General features: G+C 41.1%; 2 protein-coding genes across 2 annotated transcripts in view; one reads left to right on the forward strand and one right to left on the reverse strand.

The window, feature by feature from the left end:
• The window catches only part of fig4a (FIG4 phosphoinositide 5-phosphatase a), a 100,055-nt gene that overhangs the window by 60,919 nt on the left and 12,307 nt on the right, over positions 1 to 26,829 (forward strand). The window contains exons 21-22 of the mRNA XM_049589396.1: positions 4,031 to 4,229; positions 20,260 to 20,348. Coding sequence (XP_049445353.1) covers positions 4,031 to 4,229; positions 20,260 to 20,348 — 288 coding nt within the window. The remainder of the gene's footprint in view (positions 1 to 4,030; positions 4,230 to 20,259; positions 20,349 to 26,829) is intronic.
• Positions 1 to 26,829, reverse strand: part of mettl24 (methyltransferase like 24) — a 356,006-nt gene that overhangs the window by 36,486 nt on the left and 292,691 nt on the right. The gene's annotated exons all lie outside the window — the stretch shown is intronic.

Genomic DNA, 26,829 nt, shown 5'->3' on the forward strand with positions numbered 1-26,829 from the left:
ATATAATAACAGGTTTTCAACTGTAGCCAGTAAAACTGTTTTTTCCACCTTTACTATTAATCTCTAATATCATTCATAAATGAGTCAGCATTAAATCTTTTATATGATCTGCCATAGACTGTCCTAACTCCAGACTTGGGCATTTTAGTCTTTATTGTTCAAGCTGCCACATTGTGGTCTCTCCATCCCACTGACACCACCTGTAAACACAGCTCATGTATGTCAGTGAAAATAGGATCACTAGAGGTTGAAGTATAAACACCCTCCATGGTTGTGGAAGTTCTTGGAGGTTGAGTCACAGTGTGAGTAAGATTGCAAACATCCGCCATAGAAATCAGCTTCTTATGTAATGAACAGTTCTTAGAAAACCAGTCAGTACTCAGTTCATGAAGATGGAATGTGTCCTCACTTTCATCTGTCAGTACACCCAGAGTTTCACATACTCTATCCAGATACTTTACATTGGAACTGGGTGGCCTGTAACAACGACCTAGAATAAACTAAATAAGAGTATGAAAGGGGAATGAAGTTCAACGTCATTGTTTATAATATCTTTCTGTAGTACAACCACAATCTGTATTGCCATCTGTAAGTTTACAGTATATTAGGCCAGGCCAATTAAGCAACTATCACCATCAGATTAAAAAGGAAGACTAATTCCAGCTTTCATAACAACTCTCTTATGTCACTGAAGTGGGCATTGCCCAGAGCTGCCCAGTAACAACAAAACTGCAGGGAAAACGAGGCACATTCTGGCTGTACTCGCAGAAGCAAGGACGTGAGAGAAGGTGGAGTTTGGACTGGTTCTGAATATTTTTGAGTAATCTTAAAAACACTCACTCACAACATTCAGTGACTTAGCCAGGCTTTTCTTGGCAGAGGTAGGAAACGCCGAGCTCCAGAAGGATTATAGCTGAATAATGAAAGGGGCACTTTGGACAACCTCAGTAGAGGGATGGTGGGCCCGACCCAGGGATACTCAACTTGCTTTGTCCCAGAGCCACTTTTGCTAAATGACAGGAGGCCAGGGGCCAACAGACAAATATTAATAAACAAACGTTAAAGGTATACCTTGAAGGTTTGTCAGTTACTGTCTGCAAACACGCTCGCCAGTGAAAGTGAAAGTAAAAGACAAACCCAGGCTGACAATCGTTTGGCATTTTGCCTTACTATATTTTGTTTTTCTGCGCTGTCTCTTGGATGCCTGTTGCTGACAGTCTGGCACCTGGTCATTATATTTTGTTAAGCCCTGACCGCACCTGAGTCCTGTGGGGGTACATGCACATCAACATCCCAAAAACAAATAAAAAAGTACGAAAATACAGACAGAGGGCAGAGTCTGCAGGAAAATACACCACCACACACTTCTAGTGGGTCGTAAGTGATGATTGGGGGGAATTACTTCTGTATGAGTCTATACATGTTTTAATGTTATATCATTAATAATAGTTATCAGACAAGTTGAATAAACAAAGCAAATAAAGTTGCAGCAGCCCTGTGCAGATCAGATGTACCCAGAGGTGGTTCTAGGATTTGAGGACTTTCAGGACTCAGCCCAGACCTCTGCAGGGGGTCCGGGGGATCCTCCCTTGACACTTTTCTTCATATGTTTTTTATAAAGAAGGTCTATTTTGATCATTTTTAAAAATGCATTATTGCACCTTATGTACATTCAAAGTTCAAAACAAGAAATAATATCCCAGTGTGAACTAAGTCTGAGTTCACCCAAGGTTCTTGAAGTGCTTGAATTTTGAGAGGAAGATTCAAAATGACCCACTTTTTAACAAAGTGCTTGAAAAGTCCTTGAAATTCAAGTGAACCACAGAGCGCTGTCCTATATTTTCACCAAAGAATTAAATTGCTCAACCCTTTTGGGGCGGCAGTAGCTCAGTCCATAGGGACTTGGGTTGGGAAGCTTGGGCTTGGGTTTGAGTCCCCGTCCGGACCAAATATGGAGCATGGACTTGTAACTGCAGAGGTGCCAGTTCACCTCCTGGGCACTGCCAAGGTGCCCTTGAGCAAGGCACCGAACCCCCCAACCGCTCGGGGCGCCTGACCAAGGGCAGCCCCCTCACTCTGGCATCTCTCCACTTTGTGCATGTGTAGGTCCTGTTTGTGCATGTGTGTGTCTTTCGGACCTGTGTGTAATTGACAAGAAAGAGTAAAAACATTGAATTTCCCCTCAGGGGGATTAATAAAGTAAATAAACTTAAACTTAACTTAAACTTCTTTTTATAAATTCATCGTCTTATTTCACCATGGCGCGCTCTCCCTCCCTGCCCAACGTAGTATTGTTTTTTGGGTTTTTTTTAACTTCGCTCCACTGTTAAAACCCCACAAATACACAAGGCCATTTTTGGCATGGCTAAATTTAACACGACTTCACATAACGAGCCGGCTTTTCACAGTGATTTGTTTTCCTCTCTCTCCAGCAGTGTGCCACTGTATTAGCTTTCCTTGGTCTACTTTCAGATGGTTTTTATCACATACAAATGTTTTAAATTTTAATACAGTTATGCCTAAAAAGAGTGTGATGATTAAGCCATAGCTGAAAATAGAGACACTGATTACACCATTTATTTGTTTTTAATGAAAATTTCCTTTTTTAAATACATTGGCCTATTTGCTTTGAGTGACATCCTTGAAAATAAAAAAGTAGTGCTTGAAAAGTCCTCGAATTTCATTTTGTAATGTCTGTGTGTGAACTAGAATTGTCGTGTCATGTTCTCGCCCTGTTATATTTATCCTTTAGTAAAAATGTTAAATTGTATGCCCTCAATGGCAAATCTTCCAGTGGTATTGAAATGTATTAAATATCAGTGTTTTGTAAGGTATCAACACAAAGTGCCAAGTATCGGGGGGGTTTTTTATTACATAAGTTCTTAATATGACAAATACAAGTTAAACTTTAGGTAGCCTACTAGAATAATATAATCAGTTGCTTTTTCAGATCACTAAATACATGTTGGTGCTGCTGCAAAAAAGGCTGAGGTGAGATGAACAAACTGAAAATGTTATCTTATTAGATAAACAGATGTTGACAAAGTTTTCCTTTGGGGACATAGTTTACAGTTGAAAAAATGTTTAAAAAAAGCAATATATTGCAATATGTTTTATTTCACTACTCAGCATATCATGACATATTTAAAATCCCAATCATATTGTATCGTGAGTTAAAGTATCGTGTTAATATCGTATCGTGGATCCTCTGGTGATTCCCATTCCTAGTATTGTATCAAAGTTATAATAAAGTAAAGATCAGGACAGCACTCCAATTTGACTTTTTAATATTGCCACACATTGTTTAAAAGTTTAGTTTGAACCCTGTCAATTTATTTTTCATTGCGAATTAGAAAATGGTCGCTGGGCCACCTGGCACCCTATTGCAGGCCAGGTTTGGCTTGCGGGCCACAAGTTGAGCATCACTGATCTCAGCTCTGTCTTTTTCTTGGTTATCAAAAAGTGTTTAAGGAATTAGTCAGCTTGCTGTGAAAGTACACGGTGCCATAAGGGGCGACTAATTGGCTCAGAGGTAGAGCGGGTCGTCCACCAATCAAAAGATCAGCGGTTTGATCCCTGGCTCCTCCAGTCTGCATGTCGAAGTATCCTTGAGCAAGATACCGAACCCCAAATTGCTCCCAATGGCTGTTCCATCACACATCCATGTGTGAGTGTGTTAAGACTGTAGCAGGTGGCACCTTGTATGGTAGCCTTGACCACCAGTGTATGAATGTGCGTGTGAATGGGTGAATGTGTCTCGTAGTGTAAAAAGCGTTTTGAGTGGTTGGATGACTAGAAAGGCACTATACAAATGCAGGTCCATTTACCACTGCTGATGTGGGGTGTAATTTAGCCTCTTAAAGCTCTCAGAGTCTGCTGCTGACTACATTTTAAATGATACACGGTCTCATTACATTGAGATACTAATATTTTTCAAAATTATATAGACAGCTAACTTCTTGACAGCTCAGTGTGCATGTGTGTGTTGGTGCATATGTTCATCTTTTTGGATGTTTGTGGATATTTGCAGCAACAAGACCAGTAAGGAGGAGACACTGCTCCAGAGGAAGACTGCAGCCAGCGCACCTCCTCCCCCGAGCGAGGAGGCCATCAGCAGCACATCAGAGGATGACTCCGAGGAGGACCGCGATGACGACGGGTCTGTGTCCCAGCGCTCCACACCGATCAAACTGCTAATGGAGTCTGGCGAGAGCACTCGCACACAGGAGGTATGAAAACACAAAGCATCTAACAACCAATGTCTGGAGATAGATTAACGTTCACGAGGAACACATTTACATTGCAGCAGTGTTATACTGTAAGATCAGAATCAAAACACTCAACGAAGAAAATGAACACGTGTGAGACTAACTTAATTTATATCCTTATTGTTTAATATGGAGGAAACACAGCAGCCTATCAAATGAGGTCCTCTAATGATTCGAGGATATGAAATCTCCGCTAAGGACCTTAGGGAAATGTCATCGCAGTTCAGGCTATGTTGAGGCCACCTGCTGTATTTTCGGGCACAGAAGCTTTTTGCATTCCAATTTGAGTTTGTCACCCTAATTGTATTTTCTCCTCTTCACTCCCCCGAGTCCCCAAAAGAAATTAGTTCTGTGTTTCTGTTTGCGTCAGACGGAAGAGAAGACATCAACTTAATCAGCCTCAGTGACGGGGGTTTCCAGAACCATGGGTTTGTGTTAATGTTGGTTTAGGGAGGATAAAAGAGAGCTTTGGTGTTTATATTGTTATTCTTCTCTTTTTTTGTCCATGTCTTCGCATAACAAACTCAGTTCTCTACATGTACAGTACTGCACACATGCCATGAAGAAAGCAACGCTGTATATATCCCTGTATGACTTAAGTTCTTGATGCACGCAAGTATGTCTTGATTGAATGCCCCCTTTGGAAAGCTGGCCAGAAATGAATATCTGAGTAAGACCTACACTCACCTGCCTGAATTCTTGGTGGCATAGATTCAACAAGGTGCTGGAAACATTACTCAGAGATTTCGGTCCATATTGACATGATAGCATCACAAAGTCGCTGCAGATCTGTCGGCTGCACATCCATGATGAGAATCTCCTGTTCCACCACCAAAGGTGTTCTACTGGATTGAGATCTGATGATTGTGGAGGCCATTGGAGTACAGTGACCTCATTGTCATGTTCAAGAAACCAGTTTGAGATGATTTGAGCTTTGTGACATGGTGCGTTATCTTGCTGGAAATAGCCATCAGAAGATGGGTACACTGTGGTCATAAAGGGATGGACACAGTCAGCAACAATACTCAGGTAGGCTGTGGTGTTTAAACCATGCTCAGTTGGTACTAAGGGGCCCAAAGTGTGCCAAGAAAATATCCCCCACACCATTACACCACCACCAGCAGCCTGAACTGTTGATACAAGGCAGGATGGATCCATGACACCAAATTCTGACCCTACCATCTGAATGTTGCAGCAGAAATCCAGACTCACCAGACCAGGCAACGTTTTTCCAATCTTCTATTGTCCAGTTTTGGTGAGCCTGTGTGAACTGTAGCCTCAGTTTCCTGTTGTTAGCTGACAGGAGTGGCACCTGGTGTGGTCTTCTGCTGCTGTAGCCCATCTGCTTCAAGGTTGGACGTGTTGTTGCTTCAGAGATGGTCTTCTGCAGACCTTGGTTGTAACCAGTGATCATTTGAGTTACTGTTGCCTTTCTATCATCTTGAACCAGTCTGGCCATTCTCCTCTGACCTCTGGCATCAACAAGGCATTTTCACCCAGAGAACTACTGCTCACTGGATATTTCCTCTTTTTGGGAGCATCCTCTGTAAACCCTAGAGATGGTTGTGCATGAAAATCCCAGTAGATCAGCAGTTTCTAAAATACTCAGATCAGCCCTGCCACGTTCAAAGTCACTTACATATCCTTTCTTCCCCATTCTGATGCTCAGTTTGAGCTTCAGCAGGTCATCTTGACCATGTCTACATGCCTAAATGCATTGAGTTGCTGCTATGTGATTGGCTGATTAGCTATTTGCAATAAACACTCAGTAGAACAGGTGTACCTCATAAAGTGGCCGGTGAGTGTACCTCAAACATGAAATGAGACACTAGCTTTTATTTAATGACATTTCAAGTATAAACTATATTTAAAAAGGGGTCAAATTGATCATCCATCTTGCACTTTCTGGTCTCAGTTACCTTCAGCAATAGGGCTCAGCTAGTTTCTGATTATTTCCTCGCTAAAGATGATCTTTTAATCAAAAAAGCCATTCATAAGGTGGTTCAGAAGCCATATGTGGTTTGAATTATGTATTGCTTTGTAGCTTTGACCTCCATAAGGTCCTTTTGTCTTGGCTTGTGTAATTCTGACACACTGTCTGTACAGGAGGCATTCGTTCTGAAACTAACCTGCCATGTCTGCAGCTTCTCACGCAGCACACTCTTTATTCTGTCCAGCATGATCAGGATTTTGCTTGGGTTTTATAGAACAAGTCTCCTTTCTCAGTCTTGTGTTCGTTCATGTTAGTTTTGTGGGAACTGTAGCAGAATGGTCTGTTCTTCTCTGGCTTCCTCCTCTAAGGCCCATGTATCATTAAAAAGTGTATGTAGGACACGTGCCGTGGGATTTTGTCTGCTTTTAGGACATCAGGTGAGATGTGGTCACCTGCAGGTGTCTTGTCTGCCTTCATTTTTTTGTGTCACATTTAATCTCCTCTTTGGGTTGCTTATTGATGTGAAGGTCTAAGTCTACTTTGACAATATCCGTACTTGTCTCTGGACAGATCTGAAAAGAGCAAACGTATCCTTGTTTTTTGTTAATAATGTGTAAGAGATCTGATTTTTTGGGAGTCATTTGTGATTTTGTTCAGTTTTAGTTTTGATTTTTATGTATTTTTCTACAATTTAAATTCAAATTTTCTCATCTTAGACTCCAAAACATTAAGATTAGCCCTGACAAAACGTTTTTTAAATTAGTACTACTATCTGTTTTGCCTCTACTTTTTGTTTTTTTGGCCACTTAGGGGCAGCTGAACAAGTTGATATCACAAGATCTAACTTATTATCATCGTATGAAGTGCAAACAGTTTCCTATTTACACATCAAGCAGACCAGCAACAACTCTGTTTTGGTCTCCACCAACCTCAGAGGGAAAAATATGGCTTTTTAGCAGTGAAATGTTCTACTACATCCACCAACTAACTGCAAACAGCAGCCTGCTGTGATTAGAAACAAGGGTGATGAAAGCAGTTAGAGTTGATTCGGCCAGAAAACCAAAACAGTGAGCTGAGAGAGGCTAAAAAACTCTGTAGAGCCGAGGAGAACTGCAAAGTTTGGTAATAATTCTCTGCCTTGTCACTGAAAGTGACAGTTTTCACATTTCACATTGCTGTTTGATCAATTTAACCAATAATTAACAAAAAAAATATACATTAGTGCAGCTTTAAAGTTTTCTTGCCTCAGTCTGTATCTATAGATATCCCTGTGGATGTCATTATGTACCCACTAACAGATGAGATAAATATATTTCTGCTTTCTTTACTAAGCCTCACACTATATAGTTCACCACATGCCTTTATGTGTATACATAGAGTACAGTATAGCTGAGACAAATTTCCAGAATGTGTCATCACTATATAAGTATCTATTTCACGCCCCAGGTGGAATGGTCGCACTCTCACATCCCTGTTGACCCAGATACCAGCAGCGAGAACAAGCACACCAGTCAGCTCAAGTAGTAGGTCAGTGTGTTAAGGAGAGGAAACATATTTCTTTAGTATATTAGAAATATCATGCCTCATAAAGAATCGCTAGTGAGGTGTAAACTGTTGATTGCTGCAGTGGGGTAAGATGGTTAATGAGAGTCCCTGGTACACACCATTATAAGGGGCCTTGGTGCACACTAGTCATTGGTTATAAGGCACACACTCATGCACCATTAGGTGTGTATACACATGTCCATGGGTTGGCAGCTGTTTATTAAAAAAATAGGAATCTAGTCCTTCTCTCCTGCTGTTATTTTCTCTGTCGTCTTTCCTTATCGCCACTTTCAGTCTAAAAAAGCATGACTGCCCGCTCAGCTTGCAGATACGCTCACCTTGTCAGTCTTGATCATGTTTGCACTTAAACTATCAAACAACTGTATCATCACATGATAGACAACAGCGACATAAATAATATTCATCAATCACCACTGCATATCTGTATATGACAGAAATACCAAAGTAAATAAGACAATATTTATTTAATTAGGTTTTTATGCCTTATTAATAGTTTATGTAGAGTAAGCTCATCATTTTGTTATAGATTGCTGCTAACTATTTTTCCCACCAAAAATGAAAACCATAATAGAAAGGGGTTTGCTTTTTTTGGTCGCAAGACTATCACAGACAACCGCTCACGCTCACACTCACACCTACAGGCAATTTAGAGGAACCAATAAACTTGAAGTGCATGTCTTTGGACTGCGGGAGGACGCCGGAGAAAACCCAAAGTGACATGGGGATGAACAGTCAAACTGCACACAGAAGGGCCCCAGCTGGCAGATTCAAACCTGGAACCTTCTTGCTGTAAGGCCACAGGACCGCCCTATGTCAGTATTTTCTTATTTTCCTCTTATCTTGGTTTGTTCGGGACGTTTCTGGGTGTCAGCCTTTAGTTAGCTGTGTGTACCCCCCAGACAGTAGCTATGTTGTACAACTCTGGGCATCCAGACACCAGCATTATCAACTCCATCTTGTTGTCTGCTTCTGTGATGCCAGCCTCCTTCTATTAGATTGGCCAAAGCTAGGCGGCAATGCTAGAAGTTCAACACAATTGAGTGTACGAGACAGAGCAAAATGTGTGTGGGCAGCAACCGCTTCATACCCTTGCCGCCATGTTCGAAACCGCTTCCCCACTGCCGTCCTAACTCCATTGAAATGACAGCAGGCGTTGACTTGCTGCACGGTGGTTTAAAAAGAAGCTTAAGGTGCTGGAGTCCATAACAAATCAGCAAAATAGAGATTGTTTATCCAAAAAAAGTGCCAGGAATGGATGCTCTGTAACCCCAGACAGAGGTTCGCGCTAAGTCCCAGATGTCCTCAAATCCTAGAAGCGCCCCTGCATATGTGTGCAGGACTTCTGACTGGCCAATGACCTCTTGTCATTTTGCAAAAGTGGCCCCCAGGCAGAGCAAGTTGAGTATCCCTGACCTACTGTATGTGCAACTTCCTGAAATGAGCTTGCAAAGGTTAGAGGAGGAGTTTTGTAAAGTGGAGACCTCAGTGGGTTTTTCTTTCTGGGAGGCACAGCAAGCACTCTATCATGTAAATGTTGTCTTTTTTTAGAATTTGGTGTAAAACGTGTGATCAAGTGTTGTCAGGGATTGTCGCTTGAAGCTGCCTCTTGTTCTGGGTTCTGCTCCAGAGCTTGGTTCTTTAGCTGGACACTTTTTCCAAACAAATACAACATGCTAACGTTATTAGCACAAGCCTGTGGCATTGTACATTGTATATATTAATAAAGAAAGACAACACACACTCTCAAAAAAGAGGAAAAAAGTCTGGAGGTGCTCGGCAACAGAACAACAGTATAAACAAGAAAAAGCCAGCAACACTCGGTGTCCTTCGTTGGCAACTTTTAATACCTCACTGGTACAGATAGTTAAACACACAGACCGGTTTCGACAAGTGTCTTCCTCAGTGTGTGAAAAGACAGAAAAGCAGGGTGAGACATGCAGAAATAACCTCCACTCCCTATCACATAGCTGCATGGCATTAGGCAATCACCAGAGCACCAAGCAGAATCCTGGTAATCATAGACAAACATGTCATAGAAGAGAAAAAAATACAAAACATGTATAAGTAGGTATTAACTGGACCAATATCAAGAAAACACATCTATAATATGAAGTGCCTAAGACTAATAAATACTTTCTGAGTACACCCCCCCCAAAAAAAAAAAAAAATATATATATATATATATATATATATGTATGTATATATACAAAATACTACTTAGCAGCAAATGGTACAGTAAAAAATATATAAAGTGCCACAGGTCAAAGCAGTAGAACATCATAATAAAAGGAGCTAAAGTCAGTCAGCACAGTAAAAGCACATAAAGTGCTGATATCACGGTAACCCCTCCTATATATAACAAGGCATACATTCTAGTACGGCACACAAACATGGCAGAATAAGGCATAGAATAGAACAAATGTAAATATGTCTTAATACATCTTAAACCCTATCAGGCATATTGACAGGGCAAATGGTATGAAAAACAGTAATAAACAACACTACAAAATTTTATTTTTTACAAAAAACAGCTCAAGAGAAGTTCCTCATTCATACCCTTTGGGTGTTCAGTTTGCAGCGTGTGGATCCAGAAGCCTTCACGTTGTAGCAGCCTTCTCTCTCTATCCCCCCCTCTCTTCATAGGTCTCACTTCCTCAATGCCCTGAAATCTTAAGGAGCACACATTGTGGCCAGCAGTGTTAAAATGTCTTGCCACAGATGATTTCTCATCTCTATTCCTGATGCTGCTCTTGTGTTCTGAGACACAAATCTTTAGTTCTCTCTTAGTCTTGCCAACATAACATAACCCACATGGGCATTTTAGAGGATAGACAACAAATTTGGTTTTACATGAGATCCTACTCTTAATGGGGTATTTACGTCCTGAATGAGGATGAGAGAAACTGTCACCTTTAATCATGGCATTACAGTGAACACAACTTCGACATGGATGATTACCCTGAGGTAGAGAGGATAAAAAGTGCTGAGGATGTACAAAATAATCTGCTCTGACTAGTTGGTCTCTTAAATTTGGAGCACGTTTGTGTGCAAAAACTGGAGGCTCTTTAAATAAATGACCAACTTGTGGATCACCCGCTAGAATATACCAGTGCTGCCTCAAGCTATTCTTTATATCAACCGAGATGTTAGAGAAGGTGGTAGCACAAACCAGACCTAGAGTTTTTGAAGGACGAGTCTTGGAGGTCAATAAAGATGTCCTGTTAATTTGTCTCATCCTGAGCATACACTCATTAAGAGCCCTTTCATCATAACCTTTAGTTAAAAAATGATCACGCAGTTCCTTGGCTTGTTTATCAAAAGAGGCATCAGTGCTACAATTTCTTCTGACCCTTAAGAGCTGACTAAAAGGGAGACCTTTTTTAAGGGCAGGTGGATGGAAGCTGGTGCAATCAAGGTAGCTGTTTGTATTAGTCTTTTTCCTATAAACGCTAGTGCTCAGTAGCTCATTTTTAGCAACCATGACATCAAGAAAAGGAATAGACTCATTGTTAAATTCAAGAGAAAACTTAATGGATGGCATCCTTGTGTTAATCTAACTTATAAACTCTTCAAGTTGAGCTGTAGTACCCGAAAAAATAAAGAAAATATCATCAATATAACGATACCAACACTTCAGAAGGTGGAGAAAAGGATTATTATTGTACACAAATTCCTCCTCAGAACTCCCCATGAAAAGATTACTGTAATTAGGCGAACAGGCCGACCCCATAGCTACGCCTTGGCACTGCAAATGGTAAGCGTCTTCAAACTTAAAGTAATTTTTGTTCACAATGAGTTCAGCCATGCTGACCAAAAAATCAGTGGGAGGAATCTGAGTCTCTCTCTGGTCCAAAAAATGTGTCTGAGTGCTTCTAAGCCTTCAGCATGTGGTACGTTAGTGTACAAGCTCGTGACGTCCATGGTACATAAAAAGTCTTCCTTTTGCAGATTTTGCAAAGACCCAACTTTGTTAAGGAAATCTGTCTTTAAAAAATGAAGGCAGGTGAAAAACAAGATCCTTTATATGTAGGTCGATGTATTTGGATATAGGTTCAGTCAGGGATTGTGTACCAGCTACAATAGGATGTCCGGGTACAGGCTCAACACAACTTTTGTGAATTTTTGGGAGAGTATAAAACACAGGACGCACGGGATATTTTTGATACAAAAAACTGAATTCATCTTGTGAAATAAACCCATCCTCCTCTGATTTCTTAAGAAACAAATACACCTCTTCTTTAAATTTTAAAGTGGGGTCACATGACAACGGTATATAGAATGACCTGTCACTGAGCTGTCTCAACACTTCATTTCTGTATGCGCATTTATTTTGAATTACAATAGCCCCACCCTTATCAGCCTTACGGATAATAATGTCAGAGTCATTAGAGAGGTTGAATAAAGCTTGTCTCTCACATGGGCTAACATTAGAGTGCATTTTATTCACATTACTGGATGTTAAAGCGTTCACCTCTTGTTCAATAATTCTGCAAAAAGTGGCCACAGCTTAGACCAGTAGGGACAGACCGGACAGGAGTGTCAGCAACAGTCTGTGGGGGAAGTGGTACATGAGAAGGTCCTTTGTCAAAAAAAAAAAGCTCTCAATTTTATAGACCTGAGGAATTTAAACATTTCAACTCTAGTTTTGAATGAATCAGCTTTTCTAAAAGGGACAAAAGATAGACCTTTAGATAGGATAGAAATCTCCTCATCAGTCAGGGGCCTGCTAGACAGATTGATCACTGTCGTGCCGCTGTCTGGGATGTGGTGCCTCCGGCTGGAGCGGTGTCGTCTCCCGCCCCTCCTGGTCCGCCGCCTCGAGTCACGCTCCTCGTATGGTGCCGTTCCCCGGGTCCCGTAAAAAACGCTGCCTCTGGCTGTTGGTCGAAGATGCATCACTGCCGGACCCTCCAGATGATGGCAAACCCAGGTCCCTTGGGCCTCTGTGCTGGCTTCTGAAACAAGTGGTTTGGCCGTCTGACGTCATCCACGAGTATACTCGGCCATTTTTGTAGTCCGTGATGTCTCTGTGGTACTTCTCAACCTTCGTCTCAGCTGGCTTTCTCTTGTTTACACTGTATATATTAGCCTAGTGAATGGCGGAGATTTCCTCTACGGGCCCCAGTGAAACCACACTGCTGCTCCGTCTGTATTCACGCCCCTGGATTGCAGCTTTTATAAATTGTCCGCCTGTCTGAATTTACATATAAAATGACTGATTCAGTCTCATTCAGACACAAATTTGACATTTACAAATGATGACTGTTTCTGTGGCCACAGTCCCAAGTGCTTTGTTGGCTGGTGACTCAGCAAGCAAGCAGCCATATGAAAGGAGTTACATTTCTTCCACTGTCAAATACATCCAAATGCCTGGGAATTGTGGGTAAATCAGATCTTCGGGGATGAGATGGTGTTAAATCTTTGCTTGGCATCGTTTGAGCGCAGCTCCTGCTCTTCAAACACAGTTCCCTCCAGACGTTATTTCCTGTAGTGATAAAGATGTCAGACATGGTTCCACTGTTGTCCTCTATCAGCAGGTGAAACCTACAGCTGTTAAATCTGACCTGTGTATCAAATGGATAGTTTTTTCTTTATTCTCATGAGCAGCATGGCTTTGTGGATAGTTATAAAAAATCTGTTAGCTGGTCTGTCATTCTGACACTTTGGGTCATCTGAAGTGTCTTTTGTGCCTAGAGGATGAATCTTTTTGGTGACCTGACAAGTTCACACAATTAACATACACTGGCCTAATGCCAAAAGACTTTTCTGGGGATTTCACTGTTGCAGACAAATTTCCAATGAATACGATCATAAGATTTTTCCTTAATTTGGTGTAGGGCTCAGTCCGAGCTGGGTTAAGTCAGTCTTTTTCTTGTCTTGTTTTTCCGACAAAATCAAACGGAGGACGAAATCCAAAATGTAAAGTTTGAACGTAAATACAGTTTATCTTGAAGGATTTTATTGATGCGAAATCAACAAGAATACTGTCAACATTTGACACCTTTTATTTGTGTTTCCAGAGTTATGAGTTCTTGTGGACATGTAAGGAAATAGTGATTTTCCACCAGGAGCAAGATGGGAAATAAACTCTAATGGAATCTAGTTGCAGTCCTGAAAATAGTGACCCTGCAAGATCACCAGTCGTTGCAAAATCTTTAAGGTTGTAACTTCAAAGTCACATCATCTTAAGATGCGAGAGGTTGTCAGTCTTTTAAAGTCTTCATGGTAGGCGTTAGGTTATTTCATTTAGTTCCACAATGAGGTTGACATTTATGGTTTTGGTGCAATGTCTCTACAGTTATTGGTGGGCTAGTTGAGAGTATTGTTTGGGTATCTGTACCACAAAGCATACTGCAGTCAAAACAGTCAAAGAGAACAATGGCAGAGCTGACTGCTTTACGGCCACTGCTGTGCACACTGTTACATAACAAGCTTCTCTCAGTCTTAATAAAAAGTAGGCAAAATACACCTTTTTTTCTCAGGACATTTTCCGAAACCGAGATACTGATAATTATTTTATTTTATGGCTACAGATCCCAAATTTGAGCACAATGCTTTAACGTGATATTGCATTTACGTTATATTTGCATCTCAAGGTGTGTTTCCATCCACCTCTTTTTCTGTGTATTTTCAATACATGCAAAAAAGCCCTAGGTGGAAACGACAAAATTTGAAAAAGCTGTAAATATGGCAAAAGAGTTTTTACACTTGGGTGAGGTGGAAAAGTCAGTGTATCGATAAAACGTGAATGCAGCTAAGTGCAATGAAAACAGATTCACCAAATTAATGATGAAGTACAGTCATTGCATTGACCACTGCAAGCTCTCTCCATTGTCTCTGGATGGCTTTTAACACACATTTCTGTTACCAAAACTCTTCCAAAGGCACACAGCTGTAATACTAGTTGTATAAAAGTCTGTATTTCCATTGTCCAGTGTGTTCTCTGATTGACTGGCACTCTTTTGATTGCATCATCTTGTTTGGCCTAGTTTTCTCCAGTGGCAACTGACTTGAAAATTATCACCACCTACTGCTTACCTGAACCACTCTCAGTATTCACAAAGTGGGTGAAAAAGCACATACATTTGCATTTTTATCGCCCATTTTCCTTAAAATTTAGTTTAAAGTTTGTAGTGTTTGGACGGAAACCCAACTTATTTGATGAGGTACCTCTAAATTGGCCCAGCAGTGCCTCTTACAGTTGCTACACCTTATGTTTTGTTTGCTCTAGAGTATTGTTCGGGTATTTGCACCACAAAATAAAACAAAAAAAAAAAAGTTTGAAATGGCAGGTTTTCAGTGACAACTGCTTCTAACTTTCCATCTCCATGAAAACTGCATGTTGCACAGGGGTTACCATGGTCATGTAAACCCAAGTCATTGAAAGTCAAGTCATGGAATTAGTAAAAATTACTCAAAGTTTTGGAAAAGTCATGGCATTTTTTTGCTTATGATAAAATAACTTGTTACAGTTATCATCTGTGGTTAGCCTTCCATGTAATGTAACATAACAGCAACATAAATTTTATGTAGGCTAGCTAGAGCTGCTGCTCCTTTGTGTCGAAAGGGGTAAGTTGAGGTGGTTCGGGCATCTGATCAGGATGCCTCCTGGGCGCCTCCTGTTAGAGGTGTTCCAGGCATGTCCCACTGGTAGGAGACCCCGGGGCAGACCCAGAATACGCTGGAGGGATTACATATCTCATCTGGCCTGGGAACACTTTGGGGTCCCCCAGGAGGAGCTGGAAAGTGTTGCTGGGGAGAGGGACGTCTGGGGTGCTTTGCTTGGCCTGCTGCCCCCGTGACCCAGCCCTGGATGAGTGGATGAAAATAGATGGATGGATGATGGATGGATAACAAGTCATGAAAAAGTTTTGACACTGTGTCCATGAAAATGTGTAGGAACCCTGGATGTATCAGCCCAAAGCTGGTATGTGTCAGCTGCCTTTCACCAATTGGATGGACACTAACAATGCTACAGAATGTCTACCTTTTTGTGCATCAAGAAAAAAAAAAAATAGCCTTGATTAAACTGAGCAGAAAATCACGATAAAACTCAACAGGACCGTTTCTGATCCTCAGTTAGATGTAAAGGCTCTCCCCTCCTGGCTCCATCCGTCTCTTTCTCCTCCTGATTTATGATGTGTTTTCTGTAGGTTTTCTCTGCTCTGTCTTCTCGGGGCCTTGAGCATTGAGCTAGTCATGAATATTTTGGTCTGGACAGCTAGCTCACGTGTCGGGCGCACACACTCTCGTTCTCATGCGTCTCGTGTCGCTGCCTCTGAGCCTGTCCCTGAGAATGGATTGCCAGGGTGCCAGCACAAAACAAAACTGCTGAAATATTTAAACATCAGATCATTACTACGTTTGCCATGTAATTACACATGCTCATTTCATATTTCTCTCAGTATGGGTGTACGTGTGCCTGCATGAACATGGATAGATTTGCAATGTGTGTGGGTGTATGTATAAGCAAGTATGTGTTTACATGCTCGTCTGCGCTTTCACGCACCATATGAATGTGTTTATGCAGCAGTACGCGCATGTGTTCTCGTGTACTCTGTGTTTGTGCGAGCCTCTGTGTGTTTTTGTGATTTTGTCTGTATGCCCGTGTGTGTGTGTGTTCACAGCTGCTGTGTCTTGGCTAGGGTCCTGGAACACCCTCATTCTCCCCCTCCCCGGCAGCTTGGATCAATACAAATACAGTGAAAACTGAATGCATTATGTTGAGCATATTGCAGTCAAAACAGTCAAAGAGAACAATGGCAGAGCTGACTGCTTACGGCCACTGCTGTGCACGCTGTTACATAACAAGCTTCTCTCAGTCTTAATAAAAAAGCAGGCAAAATACACCTTTCACAGGACTTTTAAAGAGTAAAGTTTCTCTCTTTTACATCTTAAATACTGTGAGGTTATTCTGTGGCTAAGGATCCTGGGTTTGAACACGATGACGGTATTGCATTTACATAATTTTTGCATCTCTAGGTGCGTTTCCTTCCACCTCTTTTTATGTGTATTTTCAATATGCGCATAAAAAAACAACAAAACTTTGGTGTTTCGGTAAAAAAGTAAATGCAGTTAAGATTCAGCAAATAAATGATGTTGCACAGTCATTGCATAGACCACAGCAAGCTCTCTTTGTTGTCCCTGAGTGGCTTTAACAGGCTTATGTATGCACATGTGGCTGTTACCAAAACTCTTCCAAAGGCATATAGCTGTAATATTAGCTGTTCAGTACTCTATTTCTATTGTCCAGTGTGCTCTTCATTATTGTACATTGATTGTTTTCATCGTTTGAAGTTTGACTGGCGCTCTTGTACTTACGTCATCTTGTTTGGCCTAGTTTTTCTGCAGTGGCACCTGACTGGATAATTAGCACCTCCTACTGCTTATCTTGATGAATCAACGCCCAGTATTCACATAGTGGATGGAAAAAGTGCATAAATTTGCATTTTTATTGCAGATTTTCTGAAAATTTGGTTTAAAATTTGTAATACTTGGATGGAAACCCAAATAATTTGATGAGGTTCCTCAATTTTTCAAAGCTTAACTTTATTCTGTTATTAAAATTGAAACACAACACGCACTCTTCCTGGGTTGCAGTGGTCTATTTGTCAAATGTTTTAGGCTTTCAGGTGGTCATCTAGGCCCCCAGGAACAGCACCAAGCTTTGAAGCCAATTTGACATAATGGCGAACTGCATAATTATAACTTTTAGGTTCGTCATTGGGCCCAAAAGACTTTTTCCGATAGACTAACATTGTGAAAGAGACATCTGAAAATCAGTGGATACATTTTGTTTGACCATCACAACCCTTGAGGAATGTCTCATTTTACGAGTGAGATGCAATCTAGTTTGTCCGATAACATTTCAAGAAGATCAGGGTAATTTTATACCCAGGAAGTCAAACGGTTTTTGGCTTCATGTGCCACTGAGCAACTTTCAAAGAATTGAATGGGGTCCTGCCTTGAACGCTGTATCCAGGTCTCTTTATACATCCATTCTTTAATCAGGGCAGTATCCGAGGCTGGTAACAGTTTTCTTATATACATTCCATTGGTCGGTCATGTGACTGATAAATCACCATAGATACCAAGTATATAAAACATTCATTAATTTTCCATGACCGCTTATCCTGTTGGGGGTTGCGGGGGGCTGGAGCCTATCCCAGGTGACACTGGGTAAGAGGCAGGGTACACAGTGGACAGGTCACCAGACTATCACAGGGCTGACACATAGAGACAGACAACCACTCACACTCACATTCACACCTACGGACAATTCAGAATCACCAATTAATCTGCATGTCTTTGGACTGTGGGAGGAAGCCGGAGTGCCCGGATAGGACCCATGCTGACACAGGGAGAACATGCAAACTCTGCACAGAAGGGCTCCCCCAACTCGGATTCCAACCAGGAACTCTCTTGCTGTGAGGCGACAGTGATAACCACTGTACCATCTAGTATATAAAACAACAGCAAGAAAATAGTTAAGTCACTGGAGTAGCCAAAACCAAGTCTCGTGCAGCCAGATGTATTGCCACAGCGTCATGTCAGTGCTAGAGAAAGGTCTGGAAGCACACATTGTCTTTCTGCTACAGGGGCAAAATGCTCTGGCGTTTTTGTGTTCTTTTAACCAACCACATTTGTCTTTGGAGGCGCTGAGCCCAGAAAGCAGCGACAGTGCTGCTGCAAAATAGTGTCAGGATGAACTGATGTTGGTGTTCACATTTGCAAGTGGGGAGGCGAGCGCTGTCAATAAAATGCCTCTGCAACTTTTACAGATAAAAAAGACCAACATAATTTGATAATCGGCACCTGAGAGGTGAAGCATGACTGTACCTCAGCTCTGGAGGAGCTCACACGGCTGGTTAAAACTACAGACAATTTGCCCGCTATATGTGGCTCTAGCAGAACATAATTACGACGTTATTACAGAAGTGCATGCCGCTGCTAGAGTTAAAAGATGTTGCAAATTACTTCTGACTGGCGGTGTCAGACAGCGGATCGCCTTTGAGCATGAGATTCCCACTGACTGAGTTCCCTCTAAGCAGTAACTTCCTAAAAGAGTCTGATAAGTCCAGGGCTGTTCATAAAACATTCAGGACGCCACAGTTTATTCCACACTACTGAAGTTGCTCCTCTTTTTGGAACCACCACAGAGTCTGTAATAACTTCACTTTCAGCCATACTTACTGTTGCCGTGGGGAACAGTTTGACGTCAACAAGCCGAAATATCGCGAGTATCACGATAAGCATTTTTCGTATGATATAAGAATCTGGTGAGTCAGACTAGCCAAGCGGTTTCTGAAATGATTTTTTTGAGAGAAAACTGAGATGAATCAGACAAGATAATGTTTTCTTGCCACTTACATCGTCTGGTCTGAGTGAGCACGTGTACACTGTAGCCTCATTGTCTTGTTTTGACTTTAAAGGGATGCAACCCTGCTGCTGGAGACCGTTAGGACAAGTTTTTAGACAGTCTTTCTGCTGCACCGAGCTGTCGTTAGATCATCATAGGAAGGGTTAATTGACCACAGCACTACTTAATATCATTGCTGGTTTAAATGGGAACAGGAAATGCTAAACTATTTATTATGAATTGGGCTTAATGCAGGTTAATTACATGTTTCCATGAAACTAAAAAAATAACATAAATCACAGCATGATTAAAAAAGTGCTCCTGGGAATATTTATTGTTTTTCTTTTATTTGGTGTTCCCATAGCTTTGTGTAATAATGAATTAACCCTGGCAACAGTTTTATTTCATTTTATCTTGGTGTTAGATTATTAGGTCACATTAATCTCATTGGTTAATTGCATTTTTTAATTCAAGGTCTTATTTCATATATGGTGCAATAGCGTGTTTCGTAAGGGAGCATAACCTCATGATCAATGGCCTCTGGTTATGATTTCATTATCTTCCAGCTTGATTTTGCAACAATTTATTTTTGTCTCTTTGTAGATATAATTTCAATAATTTTCCAAGAACAGACAGTGCTTACACAATTGTTGTGATCACACAATCTTCTCACATGAAGCTTTGAAGAATCAGCTTGAACCGGTCTGACCCTTTCAAACTGATCATGTTTATTGTGATTATTATGTCCCTACTAACTTTGCACGCTGTGTGCAAGACCCCCAGGAGGGCACTGTCCCTGAACACAACACCATCTCGTCAGACACCAACAATCAAATTACATTCATAGTTGTCTGAATAACACTCGTTGGGCCATCTTAAGTAGTGAATCAGTTGTAGAGAAGCGGCTGAACCTGATGACCTTGTCTCAATGGTGTTATATTTTGAGCTGCAGCTACTTGATTTGCTGTTTGGAGAAGCTGGCCGTTAGCAGACAGCTTTACCTGCTGTAACATTTCTCTTCGTTTTATTCTTTCCTTTTAAAGTTGCGGTAAAACTTGTGAAAACCTTTTTGTGTTATTCTGTCTCAGTCACGTGTACTGTAGCTTCTTACCTTTCCCTTCTCCTCTCCTCAGGAGATCCAGCAGCAGCAGTCAGTGAAGGAGCCCTACGGACTCAATCTGGCTGAGTTACCCGAAGACAATGACCTGCGCATTTATGAAAGGTAATAAGCAACGTCAACAAGCACGGTACCATATCCTGTTTAACTGAAATCCTGTGTCCAGAAATTATCTTCTTCCATATGCTGTTTATAAATGTGTAGGCTTATTGTGCGTGGGGCAGATTTAAAGCTCTGACAGCTCTGCACTAAAATGATCAACTTCTCCATATTTACCACAGACTGGTATTTACGGAAGAAGGGAAAGAAATCTGTCACAGCCGTCGAACCTTGAAAAATGGGCACTTGGGAACGTGTGCGCACCGCTCTGGCATCACCCTGGCGTTGCTCTGGCGTTTTAGCGCGCCTGCCTGGGCATCAACATTGAAAACAATGAATTTGAGGGCGCAAAAAAGGCGGTATGTGCACAGCCCCTAAATTAGGTAAACTCAACTGTCTCCTTTTACAGTGCTGGCCCCGTTGTTGCGGTCTAGCCCCCAAAATTCATGTAAATGCATGTTAAAATGAAGGACAGTACACTTCGACAGAGTCACACAGCAGAAGGGACCTGCTTTCTCTGGAGATGTACCCACTGATCATTTAACACAACACTCCCCTCTTCAGCTCTGGTTTGGGATGGACGTCCCCGTGTGACTGCTGGAGCCATCGGCCACAATTGGAGCCAAGTTCCACTAATAACAAACATCCTATCAGTCATCACGGCGATACTGTAACACATAATATTTACCTCAATTTTTAATCAGTGTCACCTGTCGCCATTTTCCTATTCTCCTCCCAACAATGGCGGCACCCATTCTGACATTGTAACACATAAAATTCAATAACATTTAAATAAATGTAAGGTTTGTGTCATACAGACACAGCTGCTCCTCAAAGAAATTATTGAGGTGATCAGGTCTTTCCTTTGTCCAAAACTGCCATTTCAACTGTGGCTTGCTACTTAGCTAGCTTGCTAATTCCACCACGCTTTTATGCTAATGTTACAGTGGCCACAGAAAACCAAGTTGTCACTTATCTGATAATAGCAATGTGCACTGTGACAACAGTGGTTGGTTAGACATTAAGTTGTCAGATATTACTGTCATCACTCACTCCAAAGATGCAACTTCATCAGTCACTCACTCACGGACAGACTTTGCGTTTATAGGGCTGGCAGCACATGTTGCAATCCAGCCAAAAACGGAGAAAATTCTTGATGAATTGAAGTTATAGGAGTCCATGATTAACAGCCAGACTACCAAGCAGCCAAAACATTAAAACCACTGACACGTGATGTGAATAATACTGAATATCTCATTACAATGCCATGCTCTGCTGGGAAACCTTTGGTCCTGACATTCCACCGGACCTGGATGCCACCTGGGTGCCACTTGAGGCACATCACTCATCCAAACACACTTGCGGGCCAAGTCCCCCCCCCCCCCCCCCCTTTATGAATTCAACATAACACAGGGTGAATAACTGATAAACAGCGGGTCATTCGGGGGGTAAAGTATTTTTTTAATTTGACAATATGTTCATTATTGAGGTTGTAGTTTGCAGAGGTGTTGAAGTGGACTGCATTATACTGAGAGATATTTCTGAAGTTTTGAGGAAGTAACACACACACAACCTCTCAAACACAGGGTATGTGTGCTATATCTCATACTTACCGTACCAACTTTAGCTGGCTTCCGGTTTGTCTGTTTGTCCTTCAGCTCTCAGTATATATACATATGTCTAGCATGTTTTTTGATGCCACGTTGCAGCAAACAGTTGCGTTATTTTCTGACTGCCTCTGCTCATTTAACTGGTCCTGAGGAAAATGTATTTATTGTTACGGACAATGCATTCAGTTCCCAAGACAGATAGGGGAGGAACAAGCAGTCAGCATCAGTCGCCCCCTCAGGGTGATATCGGTCTTTTTGCTAAAAGGACATTGTCAGCTCTGCCCCGCTGTGTGCATCACACTTCTGACCTCATTGCTTTTTTTGTCCACCTCTCCCTTCCTTTAACTCCAAGTGTCACTTTCTGTCTGTCCTTTCTGTTTCATTTTGTCCTTTTTCCTTGTTTGCTCCCCACCTTGTTGATGAGGTACAGTGAATAGCCATCGTCAGGCTCTGATAATGAACACAGCTGTCTGTTCTTTGGATCCGAACTGCACGTTTGATACAGTGTGATGCGTTTGATGGAGCTTTAATAGCTTTTATTACACACACTCTGCTGTCCTAAACCCACTGAGGATAACTGGTATGATCTCATCTTGAAGCAATACAGGGCTGCAACTAAAGATAATTTTCTACATGTTGGAAAAGGTCAATCAGTTTTTCCCATGTGTCTTGTCCACAACCCAAAGATATTCAGTTTACTGTCATAGAGGAGTAAGGAAGACAGAAAAAAAATCACATTTAAGAAGCTGGAATACAAGAATTTTGACTTAGAAAAACATGAACCAAAAAAGAATAACACTTTTGATATGGATCAGATTTACATGCAATATAAACCCAACAACCAAGTAGCTACTGCATAGTTGTCTAGAACCTTTCTGACTTGGGACCTCTAATAATGAAGCAATGTCAACTTGTGACCACTCATCCATGGTTATTCTCTCAGAGTTGATATGAGCTGTCATTGGTTTAACCAAAATGCAATTTCCCCTTCTTGGCAGCTTCATTTAAAAGACTTTTAGAGGCGAAGAGGTCAAAGTATTCCGGTTGTTCTTATGCCTCTGCACCAGCGATGATTGTAGCCGGAGGCATTATGTTTTCGGGTAGTACGTCAATCCATTCCTTGTGAATGCGATATCTTCAGAACGGCTGAAGAGAATTTCTTCGAGTCAACTCAGTGATGAACTGATTTTGGTGGTCATAGATCAAAGGTCCAGGTCACTGTGACTTTGTTTGTCTCATTCTTGAAAACACGATACCTCAAGAACACCTTTAGGGAATTTTTCAAATTTGGCGCACATGGACACCTAAGGTAAGTGTCATCAATTCACCAAATGTCCAAATGTGTCCCTTTCTGTTCCTGAGTTATGACGTTGAGTAATGGCCAGAAAACTGTTTTATGCAGAACATTATGATGTCACAATCAGTGTTGGGCAAGCTACTTGGAAAGTGTAGTGAGCTAAGCTACTAGTTACTCTAATATTAAATGAAGCTTCACTACATCAAAGCTAAGCTACAGCAAAATGAAAGTAACTAGTGCAACTACATCCAAGCTTTTTACTAAACTGAACCAACTCCGTGCCAAGTCAGTGTTATCTTACTGATCAATAAAACTGTCAGTCAAACAGATAGGCAGGCAAAAAAGTTAAGTTCAATTGTTTATTGAACAGTGAGCTGTGCTAACTCACAGCACGACTCAAACCACAACAGCAAGAATGAAGACCTGCTTCAAACAGTCACAACATGGTCAAAACGCGTATGTATCAGTCAGTTTCAATCAGTTTTATTTATAAAGCCCAATATCACAAATCACATCATCACAACATCATTTGCCTCACAGGGCTTTACAGCATACGACATCCCTCTGTCCTTTGGACGGTCGCAGCGGATAAGGAAAAAGTCCCCCAAAAAAAACCTTTAACGGGGGAAAAAAACGGTAGAAACCTCAGGAAGAGCAACTGAGGAGGGATCCCTCTTCCAGGACGGACAGACGTGAAATAGATGTTGTACAGAACAGATCAACATAATAAATTAGCAGGAATCCGTATGACACAGTGAGACAGAGAGAGAGAGAGAGAGAGAGAGAGAGAGAGAGAGAGAGAGAGAGATGCAGGACAGACGGTAATGACAGTAGCTTACAACAACATTAATGAAAGTAATAATATTATAATTAATAATAATATATTAATATCTGATAGTATACATGTGTGACAATAATCATATGTGTATAATAACAATAGAAGTATGACTAATGATAACAGCAGCAGCAGGAGGCATCAGGCAGGATCACGGCAGCAGCACAACCACACACGTCACACTATCCAGGCACCGCTGCAATGTATGTGTATGTACACTATAAAAACTCAAAATCTTACCAAGAATGTTTATTTCTAGTCAAAACAAATCTCATTACAATTGAAATAAGACTCATCACCTAAAAAGTAACTTGTTTTTAGACAATTTTCACTTGTTTCAGGAAAATTTTCACTTGAAATAAGTAGAAAAAAAATCTGTCCATGGAGCAAGTTTTTTTTTTCCTTATTACAAGCAAAAAAAAAAAAAAAAACTTGCTCCATGGGCAGATTTTCATACTTATTTCAAGTGAAAATTTGCTTGAAACAAGTATTTTTTTAAGTGTAAAGAGATTTGTTTTGACTAGAAATGAGGCTAGTAAACACATTTTAGTAAACACATTTTATAGTGAGCAGCATACACATGTATGTCCCCCACAAATCCCAACCGTGTTTACAAAGTTTGAATGAACGAGATGGACGCAAAGGAAACAGAGGCTGCGCATTGATCCTTTTGCCTCTGTCTGCAGGGACCAATAAAAATCCCATTCATGTCAAACAGATTATGTGCATAATTAACCACAAAACAAGCAAATACTTAATCTTAATGACATATAACACTCATTATGCTTCAGCTGAATCCTCTAAGCAAATGACCATGTTGAATTGAAATTAGTTTATCATGTTAAATGTCCGAAATTGTATGAAATTGCTCCAATGCGTTAAACCAATCTTTGTGCATAATCACACAGCCTGATATGCCCTGGCAAACACAGTGGGACTGCTGTACAGACCGTTGGTCTTTCTTACCCTAACCCTGGTTATTTTCTGAAAGCACAGAGCAAAGAAATGTCTTTTTTTTTTTCCCCCGGTCTGCTGTCAGCAGAGAGGGGCGGCTGCAGCGGGGATTTCAGCACCACAGACAGCGCACGTAAAAAGACTTGACAAGGGTCTCCTTTTAAATGTGTTTGCTGCTAGAGAAATTATACATCATAAATGAAGACAGTGACATATTTGCAATAAAAAACAATGAGTTGAACGTTCATTTCAAGCTTTTGTAGTAGCCTACAACGAATTTCAGAATTGTGCGAGTGCGGCCAGAGAGCGGGCGGCAGTGTTTGATGCAGGAAACTCGATATGGACTTGAAAATCAATTTCAGACTCTGTGTGGTAGCGGTGACAGTTTTATTTCAGTCCATGACAGAAATCCCCGCCTCGTTTGAGCTTCAGAAATGATTTTGGAAATGTAGCTTGTGTGGACGCTACTGCGCTAAGTGATCAATAAAAGAGCTACTGAGAAGTTACTTGATTCAGAAAACAGCGACGCTACTACCAGGCTACTGAGAAATGTAGTTAATCTACAAACGTCCGCTACTGTAGTGACGCTGCTGCCCAACACTGGTCGCAATGAAGCTGACCTTTGACCTTTAGGATATAAAATGTCATCACTTCATCATTTTAACCTGTTAGACATTTGAGTGAAGTTTTATCATAATTAACATAAGAATTTTGATGTTATGGCCAAAAACGTGTTTTGTTAGGTCACAGTGACCTTGACCTTTGCCCACCAAATTCTAGTTAGTTTTTTCTTTAGTCCAAGTGGATGTTTGAAACTGTGCTGATTATATAGATCTGTGCTGCCGGGGGGGAGATGTATGTGAAGCATCTATGTTTTCACAGACATGGATGTAAACTGTAAGAGAAACTTGACTGTGTGGGCTGAGCACCCATAATTTCGTTGTACCCTGTACAATGACAATAAAGTCTTTTCTATTCTATTCTATTGACTGGTTCGCGGAGGCATATAACTCTGAAGCTTTTACTTTGGTTTGTGTAGATTTCAAGGAACAGATCTGTAAGTTTACTTAAGAACCATTAAGATAAGGACAGGTGATTTTGTGGTTAACTAGTAAAAATACAATAAAGAGACAGCAAGCTACAGCGTTTAGTGTTACCCTTAAGTGTTACAGGCTTCTGTATTTATAACTTCATCGTCTTCCGCCATGTCAGCCCAAGTTACGTTACCTTGCGAGGCAGCTGGACTCACGGTTTCACACAGTAATCACAAGATCATGTGAGAATCCATTTTAGTTTTTCTACACAAATCTTTCACGTTGCATACACCATCATATTGCCCAACCCTAGTCCCAACAGATCGGGGTGAACCGTAAACACCAGACCTGTTGCATTTTGAATATGGAGCATGACTGTCAGTGTTTCTCAGAAAGTGTCCTTGCTGTTAATAACATGTTAAAATGTTCAGATGTACTGAAAGCTACTGACTGAGGCATATCTCTGCATGTGGAGAGACGTTACAAATCAGTAATGAAAGAATTACTTTTATTTCTTAGATACTTATCTCTGGCTTTGATGGCAGCCACAGTTTTGAGGGGTGATTGAAGCACAGGGAATTGACTTTAAAAAAAATAAAATCCAAATTGTCTTGAAGAATAGTGTTCATATCCTCCTACTGTCGTGGCACATAATGAGAATGAAACTGCATTCATTATTCAGGCTGGAAGTTGGAATGGCTCCAAAGATGTTAGCTGCAGCCAAAGCGCTACTAATCAGTGCATTAATATTAAAAAA

This window comes from Epinephelus fuscoguttatus, linkage group LG11 (genome assembly GCF_011397635.1).
Source record: "Epinephelus fuscoguttatus linkage group LG11, E.fuscoguttatus.final_Chr_v1".
NCBI lineage: Eukaryota > Metazoa > Chordata > Actinopteri > Perciformes > Serranidae > Epinephelus > Epinephelus fuscoguttatus.